The 12,176-nt window shown below is 39.1% G+C and overlaps 1 protein-coding gene across 7 annotated transcripts in view; it reads left to right on the plus strand.

The window, feature by feature from the left end:
* LOC124116680 (vacuolar protein sorting-associated protein 13A-like) overlaps positions 1-12,176 on the plus strand; it is a 150,126-nt gene that overhangs the window by 14,728 nt on the left and 123,222 nt on the right. For all 7 annotated transcript variants that reach the window (XM_048395128.1, XM_048395131.1, XM_048395132.1 and 4 more), the window contains exons 2-6: positions 4,483-4,526; positions 5,350-5,392; positions 8,030-8,125; positions 11,420-11,521; positions 11,777-11,946. In XM_048395128.1, coding sequence (XP_048251085.1) covers positions 4,483-4,526; positions 5,350-5,392; positions 8,030-8,125; positions 11,420-11,521; positions 11,777-11,946 — 455 coding nt within the window. The remainder of the gene's footprint in view (positions 1-4,482; positions 4,527-5,349; positions 5,393-8,029; positions 8,126-11,419; positions 11,522-11,776; positions 11,947-12,176) is intronic.

A 12,176-nucleotide genomic window follows, 5' to 3' on the forward strand; every position in this document is an offset into this window, starting at 1 on the left:
TCTATAGGACACCTGGGGGTTACACAGTGATCTACAGGACACCTAGGGTTATTTAGTGGTCTATAGGACACATTAATGGGACAGAAGGGTTTACCCTGCATCAGTGAGGATCTCATGATTGTTATAATTGTGTGTGTGTATATATATATTCTGTGCAGCATCAGTTTTCTCAGGTACCTCCTTGGTGTGGCTCCATGTGGGATTGTGTGTGGTGCACAGAACAGAGGGTGTGGTGCCCAGTACTGCATGCTCACTGCGAGATACACATGTCAGGGGAAAACCCAAGCTACGCCACCTCGCAGGTTTGGCAAACTTAATTTATCGGCAGCAGCTTTTTTAAGTTGTCATGGCAACACCCCAAACGAGCTTGTTTGTCTACAGTGAGAGAGGGGGTTCAGTTCATCCTGGCTAATGTCAAATATGCAACCTTGACCTTTTGATGGGGTCATTGGAGTTCCCTGTTGAAGGTGTGTGTCGTGTAGCCATGGAAACTGGTACATATGATGTTATGGGCGTAATCAGATGCTTCTGCTCCAGCATGTGTGATGATCAGCAGGTTCACATGCTATATATAACACTCATTAACAGGCTCATTCCACCAAGTGTTATTTCCGTGCATTGTCAGCTCAAAGGCTGATATGTTGGTGTACAGCTCACCAAATATCCTGATACACTGCTTGTAATAGTATAAGTTTCTCATCACAGAGATCTTGGAATAGCTGACTGACAGGATGGGAGGGGAACATTGCAGAGTAAGAGATTGCTTGAGCAGTGCATCTGTCTAATAAAAGTGTTTCTTTTGTATGGCTTGTTGATTTCTGTTGTTGATACCTCTTTGGCAGTGGAAATAATGTTTGGAAAGGTGCTTAATGTGTGTACAGATGTTGACTTGTGTCACCTGGATTGTTACACAACCGACTCCATGTGTCCTTGTGGCAACAACACTTCACACTGACTGTGCAACATCCAGGCAGCGTTTTCATAGAAGTCCATTTGTCTGTGAATAAGTGTGCATAGGCAAAAAATATCTGTTCCTGTGAACAGAGTGATGTTCAAATTGAACTAATAAGCATTTCCAAGCTGAAATTCCTCATGTTATTGGGATGCAAACTATTTTCTGCAGAAGTCAGACAGAGGTGAAATTTGTAGGTACATTCTGCACTGCAGTTTGGATGCTGGTGTGATGCTGACTTGACAGTTTGGTCCTACATCCTCGACTAGGTCTGCAAGTCACTAGGCTCTTTCCCAGCATAACTCACATTCCTCTGTCCCAGGCTGGTCGCTGGCTGCACTCAGTACACGCCTACATTCATCACATGGTCTCCTCACAATGGTTGGTGTAGTAGGCCAAGTTCCCACTTGTCCTGAGACCTATCGTGAGTTCGTAGGTTATGTGTGTCTGGTGCAGCTATCAACACTCAGTGGTTGAGGTGTTCTTGTTATATGGGCTCCACTCGGGCTCATGTGGGTCTGTCCAACTGCAGGTAGTGGAGGACAGTACAGACGATTTCAAACGAATCATAATCAATGATTTATCACACTCATCGATCATGGGGATCTAAGTTATAATGAAGATAAGATGCTATCACTACTGTAAATGTGATTGTGCAGACAGGAGAGAGTTTTATAACCTCTGAGCAATCCTGAATAAAATGGTCCAAAGTGATATAGAAGTTGCAATATTTAACATGTTTAAGATGCTAGCTTAATGATTTTACATTTGAGATCAGGGATCTTATGTCTTTCTTTCTGGTGATATAATAAGGGTACTTCGTCCAGCATAAGCATCTTAAGAAAGCTTGGGGAAGGGTAGATTAGGTAGATAGTCCAACCAGGATCCAGACAACCCATTGACTTAATCAACATGATAAAGGTGACATTCAATCAGTCAGTCAGGGAAATCAGAGCCTCCCTGATTAAAATAGATGCTTGTGACAAACAGCAACAATCCATGCCATCGTGGTACAATGACATGCAATCAGCCAAGTAACAGACTGACCACCTTGTTTTAATTGTCTCTAAGACAAGTGTGAGGTACTGGGTAGCGGCATATGAAAACAGTAGCTAGCATCTGGGCGACACACCTGGCAGGCTCCTACAGAACCCGGGCTTTGATGTTGGGGCTGAGTCAGGACATTTACAGCAGAGCATCATGTGGCCATGCATCAGTGAGCATAGTTGACAGGGAATTTGCTCAGCAGGACCATTCTGTGTTTTTCTTTTATTACACTGTTAGAAGTTTGACAGTTTTATTGTAGGTAGAAGTAATAACCTAGCACTGCTGCAGTTTTAATACACTTTGGGAATCAATTTCTAAAAATACCCAAATAGTACAAATAAGTTGTTAGCAGTGGTGACTCAAAACTTTTGCGTTAATAGTAAACATAAATAGATTGTTTGGTGGTGCTCAAAATAAATAGTTTGTTGGATACAACTAGGGGGAAAAAAATAGATTGTTCGTAAAAATATCCTAAAAAAACCCAAATCCCCCCACCCTACCCCTGCAAATGAAAAGGATGCTCCCTTACAAGTGAGGAAACATCGGGATGTATTCACATCAGTAGCAGCACTCAGTCACAAACAATATACATGGGAACATGAGATTCCGTCATTTGTGTAGAACATTGTAGCCATGACAGCATACATAGAATTATGTTTGTGATTTGATACACCAGGTAACTGGCCTCCTGACATTTTTTACAGGAATGAACAACAAAACTTTATCAGTGCTTGAATCATTGTGCATGTTGAATATTATCTAACTTGTAATCATTCTGAGTGCATAGTTACAATATTTTTGGGTATTCAGCATATTTCTACTTCCTTGGGTCCAATCTATTGGGTATATTTAAACAAGTGAGTTGACATTCCAAAGTATGTCTACTTAAAACAAATACATGTTTACAGAGCAGAGTTTAGCCCCTGATGGTGTTTGGTACAATGATAGTTAGTTTGGAAAATTTGCATATGCTTCCTTAACCATGTAGCAGGAAACCCACATCAATAGCCTCATGAAGATCTGGGTTAGAATTGATCTTCAGCATGTTCAGCAACCCATGCTTGTCACATGATGCAACTACAGGGATCAGGGGGTCAGGCTCGCTGACTTGCTTCATGCTTGTTATCATATCCGAGTTGCGTAGATTGATGCTCATTATGTCACTCACTGGATTGTCTGGTCCAGAGTCAATTATTTACAGACTTCCGTCTAATAGCCAGAATATTGTTGAGTGTGGTGTTGAACAACAAACAAACACACCAGCGATAAATGTCTAAGTTACAATATGTGAGATGCGGTGTTGAGATGTATTGTTAACTGTAGTAGTGCCCATGTATGTTATGTGGTTTGTGGAAATACATGAGTTAGGACACACTGGTATGTAGGATGAAAAGGGTAATTACTGTTACCATTCTGTTGGGTTTTGGAGGATTTCATACACATCTCAGCTCTTTGTATGCAGGAAAGTTTATTGTCTTATGGTGATTTCAGCTCAGAACCACACCTTGTTATTACAGAGCTCCAGATAACTTTTTGAGCAATTGAGATTTTACTCTAGGTTTTCTATTTTAATTGGGTTATAACATTTTTCATTTGGTAACCAATGTTTTTTCACTCATCTATGCATCACTCTACTTGGTTTTTCCCAAAATTAGTGAACGTTTTGAGATTTTGAAAAAATGAAATAATGTTTTAGATGTATGTAACTGTTCTTTATATAGAGGTTTAACTCGGAAAGTAAATTAGCTTGTAATTGTGTTTAGGAAATTAGCTCCTTTGTACGCATGCTGAAAAAGCTTCATTGGGTATTAAGCGAGCTGTTTTTATAATTTGGCTTTTTCATTTAATACATGCGTTTCTGTACACAAGTTAATTGAAAGTAATTGGGTTTTGAATATTTTTGGTGGTTATTTTACGCAAAAACGCTGCTTATCTGTAGCTCTGTTTCATATCATGCATATTGAAACACTCTTTTAAAAGAAATGATATTTATTTTTACTAGTTTAGGGCTGTAACCATGGTAACAGTGACCAATTCGGTTGCAATTTTGCAACTGAAGATTATTTTGTGACGACCAAGCCCTTTATGTATGCCCTAGTCCCTCACATTGTATACTGCTAGTATGTTGGTGATGATGTTTTCACCACTGGAAATAGTTCAAACTATTGCTGACATACTCCTGCTCATTGAACTCCATACACCTCGTCTTCATGCATTGTTATTGCCATACCCCTTTCCGTGGACCCACCATGTTAAAAAAGGTTAAGGATCATTTGATTATTTCATATCACTATAGTTAATGGCATGACAGTCTTATTATAGTAATATGAAAGTATCGGGTGGTCCCTAGGCCTTCTTGTTATCATTCGTGAAACCGGTTGAGTAAATGAGTAAATTATGCATCTCATCTTTGGACTTTTGTATTTTATATATAGATATTCTTGAGTTGTTTCAGAGCTAATCATGGACTCCTTCCATTGCAGGAGATGCGGTGCTGCAGAACCTGGACCTAAAGCAGAGTGCCTTGGTATGTACTGGGTGGGGAGGGTAACTCTGCTAGTCTGCTAGTCAAACACTAGTGACATTCAGCAAGGACAAGTCACATTTCCTTATGGATTGCCACTTTTACCTTTGGGTAGATGGCAACTCTCTAGCTGTTTGCTTATGTGGACTAGTGAAAATAAAAATTATTTTCCAATCCTCACTCACTATGACAACACACACATATGAACATGAGGTTTAGTTATTTTGTGTCAAGGACTGCAGGCATGAAAACTCCACAGGATATCTGCATATTATTTCTATCGCTAATTAAACTCAGTAGTTGTGTCTGAGTTGGCCTTGGTCAGCTGGTGAACTGAAAACTGATGCAGGGTCAATAGAATCCCTCCTATTCAGTAGCTGTGTCTGAGTTGGCCTTGGTCAGCTGTTAAACCGTAGACTGATACAGGGTTGATAGAATCCCTCCTATTCAGTAGCTGTGTCTGAGTTGGCCTTAGTCAGCTGTTAAACCGTAGACTGATACAGGGTTGATAGAATCCCTCCTATTCAGTAGTTGTGTCTGAGTTGGCCTTAGTCAGCTGTTAAACCGTAGACTGATACAGGGTTGATAGAATCCCTCCTATTCAGTAGCTGTGTCTGAGTTGGCCTTAGTCAGCTGTTAAACCATAGACTGATACAGGGTTGATAGAATCCCTCCTATTCAGTAGTTGTGTCTGAGTTGGCCTTAGTCAGCTGTTAAACCATAGACTGATACAGGGTTGATAGAATCCCTCCTATTCAGTAGCTGTGTCTGAGTTGGCCTTGGTCAGCTGGTGAACTGTAGACTGATACATCATGTGTACTTTCAGGATGATCTGGACCTGCCTGTAAAGATCAAAGCTGGTCATGTTGGTGAGTAGTCTGACGTATGTACAGATCTGTTATTGGTAGGTAACCTTGTTAAAGGACTGCTAATGGCGCTCGTTCAATAGAGGTAAGTCATTGTGGCCATGTGTAACAATGGTGGTGCAATTGTATCCCCATTATGCACTGAAACCACTATAGCTGATGATTTACACAGACACCTTGGTTGTGGGTTCGTGTGTATTGACTTGACAGTGAAGACTGCCATTTGGGCAAACTGGAACTAGAGCATATTTTGTGCCTTAGACAGATGGAGGGCGAGTGACTGTACAGGATTAAAAGGAACACTTATGAGAACCAAAAGGCTTGGCTTCTCATCCTTTTTACTTTCAACTATACCTTCATTTCCCAGTAAAGTACCATTCCCTGTCCTCAACCAATTGTATAGGACCACCTGACTGAAACATCATCTGGTATCATTGATGGGGACTACAATTAATCATCATTCTTGTCACATCAGCATATCAAAACAGTATTGACCAAGGTCACGTATGAAATTGATGTTAACTACTTGCAAGGACTTTGGAAGTTTAGATATAAGTTGTTGCTCTGTGTGACTGGAGTATGTTTACCAGTGATAAAAGGTTAAGATGACGCACAGACTTATAGCTGCAGCATGATCTTTGTTTAGAGATATTTATAGTTGTTTTGTGAAACTTTGCCTAGGGCATATGAAGACAAATTAACGTTAGAGTGAAAATCTGCATTGGATTCTTGGCCATTGCAATAAGCTGCTGTCTTCAGTAGATTGCTAATGTGCAAGCAGCATTTTGAAAACAGCCATTGCTTGGACCTGTACATTCACAACAGAACAGACTTAATAGGATTCCACGCAGTAGACATGGAATATTCATGGAGGTAGATATCTGAAGGAACTCAGTATTGATTTCACATTGTTTGTGAGAGATGCTGAATGTGGTGCGTGACATATGCATTACATTTGATGTCTGGGTGACACCTACATGTGTGGCCAGGCATGCTCCAAGTCCCTGGTGTGTGGTGTTACACCTACTGGAGGTGGTGAAGCAGCAGACTATCTTCAAGTAGGCTGGTGGCTGAAGAAACTGACTCTTGATGTTGAGAATCTCTCTTGTTGTTGGTGCTGGCATCCTTGTAGGGGTGTCACGATAAATCGAAATATCGATATATTGCTATTGGGAAGCACTTAAAGTCAATAAATCGATTGTTAAATCAGTTTCTGATCAATAGTATCGATTTCAGTTAGGAATATCGATAGTTTCGATTGTATTAAATATATCAATAAAATACATGCAATGCTTTACAAATTTGTTTTTCTTTTGATCATGAGTGGTAGTTATTTACACATCAAGTTTCTTTTTCTTAAATTATTAGGGTAAAGAAAAAACAAATCAGTCATATCCCAAACTTTACTTTGTATTTGTTGTTATGGTTATCACATTCAAAGGAAACTTCAGTTCCAAGATTTAATTCAACTCTAAAATCCATCTAAAATGATACACTGAAAACTATCGATATTTATCGCAATAGTTACTTGCAATATCAATAGTTATCGCAATAGTTTCTTTCAATATCATTAGTTATCGCAATAGTGATTTCCAGACCAATTATCACCCCTACATCCTTGTATTCCAGACTCTTCTTGTGTCATGTCATCATGGTCATAGGCCCGAATGGGTGTTGTAAAATTTATACATATTTTATGTTAGCTCATTAAAAAAAATATGTGATCAAATCAAGTAATGTGTATAAAGTTCCAAACAAGGCAGATGGCTTAGTTAAAATGTTGAGAGTATGACGTTTTATAAATAAAAATTTGGCACATCTGAAATCATATTACCTAATTTTTAGGAAATTATGAAAACTACCCTCCCTTTGGTTCTGTTCTGCTATAAAATTGTTCAGTTTTCTGGTTGCCCATAGTCCAGTCCCAGACAAATTCTGCAATTCTGTGATCACGGAAAGATTGGTAGAAAATGTAACTTACCTAAGAATTGCAGAAAAGTCACGGAATTTGCCTTTATCAATCAATACACTACTTTTCATCATTATCATGATTTTCTTGCTTTTCTATCAATTTTGCAATCAAATGATGACCAATAGTTTAACATGCCATTCAAACATACATGATATTACTTTTACAATAAAACAAATCCTGAATGTTCTTGTATTACAACATAAACTATATTTTCATCTAACCATGCTAACCACTCTGCATATGTAGTAACTATTTGCATAATGTTTGTCTTGAAATGTCTAAATACCAGGGTAATATAGGAATGTGTGCCATCTCTCCGTCCATCGCATTTTGTTTCCAAAGCATAATTCAAAGACTGTTTGATATTTCTAGATCAACCTTTGTACAGATATCAGTCTGGGTATGAAGTAGTGCCTTTTGCTGTTCAGTAATTTTTGAAATATTTCCAGTTCAAATGAGAAATTGGGCTGAGGTACAAAGTGGTGCCTTTTGCTATTTAGCAATTTATATAATATTCCAAGTTTACGTTGAGAGGATAACAGTAGCAGTGAGCTAGCAGCATAATAATGAGTGTGTGAATCTGTGCCACTGACTCTTGTGAACAAGTCCCCAGGTGGCTGTTGTGCTCACGGGTTTATGTACATTACATTGTAATTTTCTCATTCCAGGAAAGTTGACATTAAAAATTCCCTGGAAGAATTTGTACACAGAGCCAGTGATAGCTCAGTTGGATGGAATCTATGCATTGGCAGTTCCCAATGCAGGTGAGTGAGACTGAGGTCATTTAGCCATTTAAGTGTTACCGTATATCGCTGTGTATAAGGCGAGTTTTTCGTACCTAAAATGAGGGGGTTAAGAAGGGGGGTCGTCTTATACACGGAGTCGAAGATCTCACATTTTTTTCCACTGGCGATGTCAACCGGCGTCCGATAGCCAGCCCAGCATTTGACAATAAAACTTCGCATTTCAACTAAATAACTGTTCCAATAACTATTTCCATACATAAACATGATTTGTATCTCTTTTCCTTGAATAAAGTTTAATAATTTCTGCAAATAAAGTTGAAATGACCCTCGCCTCGATGCAGATTGTCAAACCACCTGACACGGTAAAACAATCAACATCCGTGAGTAGAGAGCCGGAAGTACCGGTAAGCATTTGCATATTGCACATGTGACCTAACATGTGATAACCGGTGAAGCTGAAATCAATTCCCGCTGTTTTTACAGTTGTATTAACAAGTGTTGGAGACAGTGTGTACAAGTGATTGTGGAATAAACGCGCTGAATGTGAAGCAAACATAAGCCTAGTTAGTTACAACATAGTTAATTGGCGATTAAATTACTCACCATTGTCTCTTATATGTTATTACTTCATAAATGAATTTTATTTTACGGGCACCAATTTGGTGTCGTACCGTGTAAACACAAAATGGCGACGTGTGCTGGACCTATCATTGTAGAAAAAAAACCGCAAGATAAACATATTTTTATTGCATATATAAGGTTTGTGTGCACACTTGTGATGTGCTTCATTCCAGGTCGCCTTATACACGGAGTATAGGATTTTGGGTTGATTTTGAAGGCGTGTACAGGGGGGTCGTCTTATACGTGGGGTCGCCTTATACACAGCGATATACGGTAACAGAAATATATGTTCTCAGAGGTAAGACTGACTTTTAGTGTATTTGGATTGTTATTAGACACACAATGACAAATACTTCTTTGGGTTTAAAAAACCCATGAAACATGGATATAATCATGATAATGGCTCTGAATCCGAGATGGGAAACGTGACAACATGCAGGATTTTATCAACTCCAGCAAATGAGAGGATGGTGCGGACAGTCTTAGAAAATGATTTCTATGATTAAACTTCAGGGAAGGTTTTTGTTATATGATAATCTGCCATAGATCATAGTATACACCAATATCTGCCCCATATGTGGAATCTGCCGTAGATCCGATAATCTGTCACGGACAGGGGTCCGGAAACCGTCATATGCGCCGGACATGTCCGATTGGGAATCTCAAATGTCCGTTTTAAAATATTGCTTACCGGACATTTTAAAAAGTATTGTCCGGAGATTCTTAAATTTTGACCGGACATGATCAACAGTTAGGACTGAGCAGTTTCTGTCTGCAGTTGCAACACAATGAAGATTAACTACACTGACAAGCTTTGTTTGTTTTGATTGCTGTAAATACATCGTACCTACATGATAGTCCAATCGGTCAATCACTGTAATAGGCAATAAACTGAGTTGACACTGATTAATCGAGGATTAATTACTGAGAACATCTTGTTAATTTGAGTGAAAGGTGTTTACAACTGTACATTAATACCTTGCATCATCGATGTACCTCATTATCCTCACAATGCTACGATACGTAACCTCAGACAAGAAGCGAAAGCGTGACGACAGCCAGTCGACCGATGCAGATCAGTCGAGCGGATCTGCCAAACCCTCAAAGTCTGGACGATCATTTTGTAAGTCGTGGCTAACGACTTTCACTTGGTTGACATACAATGAGGATTTGCAGATTTTATTTTTTTTCAGTAGCTAGTCGTATATTGAATCTTGATTGACTGCCATTTTGCTTTCTCGGACGATCGATATCCAATTTTTTTATGGTCAATAATTAAGTACAGATGAAAAAAGTATTCAAATAACTATTGCTATCAAGGATATTTTAGTATTTGTGATTAAATTATCTGTCTTGTTTTTAAAAAAATCTTTAGTTTAAAAAAAAACTTTCCCCGTGAGGTCACGTGATAACCAAATATGGGATAATAGTCTCGATCCAAATGTTACAACGCGTACACTTGAGCAGACTCATGAATATAACTCATGAATATTAATTAGACCGTTCTCTACGTTAACAGATCGTTATTATAACAGAAACAAACATATATTTTCCATGTAAATCTAAAATGATATTATTTGTTATTAATTGTCCAGTGAATTAAACAATTTAAATTGAAACAATTCATAATTCATCATATTATGAATATGTAAACTTTTAATGTGTGTGAAAAGTCGTACTAAAATACGCTATTTGAAGGGGGCGTGGCCTAAATGCAAATGTCCGATTGGGATTTTAAATTTTCCGGACCCCTGGTCACGGATCAGAGTTCTACATATATATATATATATATATATGCATTGGCATGTGTGTCTAGTGGTAGAGCATCCACACGGAGAGCGGAAGGTCTGGGGTTCGATCCCCGGCCGCGTCATACCAAAAGACGTTAAAAGATGGTACTTGTTGTTACCCAATCTGGCGCTCAGCATTAAGGGGCTGAAACAAGGACTGGTCGGCTCGGAGTCAGTATACTGTGTCTGAGTGGGGTATTCATGTTATACTACGGCATGGTATCTCAGTGTGCTAGCACTATAAATCGGACTAGTACAAGCAGCCACACACACACACACACACATACGTGCATTCACGTCTCTATATGAGTCCAATAATCTTGGACGCAACATTAAACCCCATTTCACCTCGCCTCACTTCACCTCACATCACCCATTACCCAAAATAGGTGATAGCACAACACAGAAAAGGTCACACAGTTGTAGTACTATTGTTGTGTTGTAGGCATCAAATACAACACAGAAAAGATCACACAGTTGTATTACTATTGTTGTTTTGTAGGCATCAAGTACAACACAGAAAAGATCACACAGTTGTATTACTATTGTTGTGTTGTAGGCATCAAGCACAACACAGAAAAGGTCACACAGTTGTAGTACTATTGTTGTGTTGTAGGCATCAGGTACAACACAGAAAAGGTCACACAGTTGTAGTACTATTGTTGTATTGTAGGCATCAAGTACAACACAGAAAAGGTCACACAGTTGTAGTACTATTGTTGTGTTGTAGGCATCAAGTACAACACAGAAAAGGTCACACAGTTGTAGTACTATTGTTGTGTTGTAGGCATCAAGTACAACACAGAAAAGGTCACACAGTTGTAGTACTATTGTTGTGTTGTAGGCATCAGGTACAACACAGAAAAGGTCACACAGTTGTAGTACTATTGTTGTGTTGTAGGCATCAAGTACAATGCGGAGAAAGAGGAGAAGGCGAAGCAGGAGGCGAAGCAAAAGAAGTTGAAGCAGATTGAGGAGAGGAAGAAGGCTGAGGCTGACAAGGGTGAGTCAGCACCTCATTACTGTGTGGTGGCACATCCTCACAGCCTGATAGCTTCATGACTTGTTGTTGAAGAACTAGAATCAAAGTTGTGCCAGGCCCCAGTTAATAAGTTATGGATCGAACGTATGACCTTATGATACCCATGCTTTGGACAATTCTAGGGGTGATGATATTACAAAGTCACATCTTAGTACTGGCCAGTTACCACATTGAAAGCAAGCCTATTTGTCATAACCAAAAGACTTATCGTTTCAGACAAACCTAAGGAAGAAAAGCCAGACACGTTTGTGGAGAAAATGGCAACTCAGGTGATTAAGAACCTGCAGATAAAGGTGAACAACATCCACGTGAGATATGAGGACCGTTTTACAAATCCCAAGCGTCCGTTTGCCATCGGCATCACTCTCCAGGAACTGCTGTTTCAGGTAGCTATATAAGATAGTGTTCATTGTGCAGATTGATAGTCCTACAGTTATACTTATCCTGTATTGTCACACATTGAAATGACTTTCAGATATATTATTATACATTGAGATTGTCAATGAACATCCCTGTTTTGGGTAGAGTTATGTATACGGTGTAGTGTGTCCTGAAAAACCTGTATCAAACAGTACTGGTGAATACAAGTGACGTTAGAACATAGTTGTGTCAAAGA

The sequence above is a fragment of the Haliotis rufescens genome, unplaced genomic scaffold (genome assembly GCF_023055435.1).
Source record: "Haliotis rufescens isolate VD_foot unplaced genomic scaffold, xgHalRufe1.0.p SCAF_14, whole genome shotgun sequence".
NCBI classification, from domain to species: Eukaryota; Metazoa; Mollusca; class Gastropoda; order Lepetellida; family Haliotidae; genus Haliotis; species Haliotis rufescens.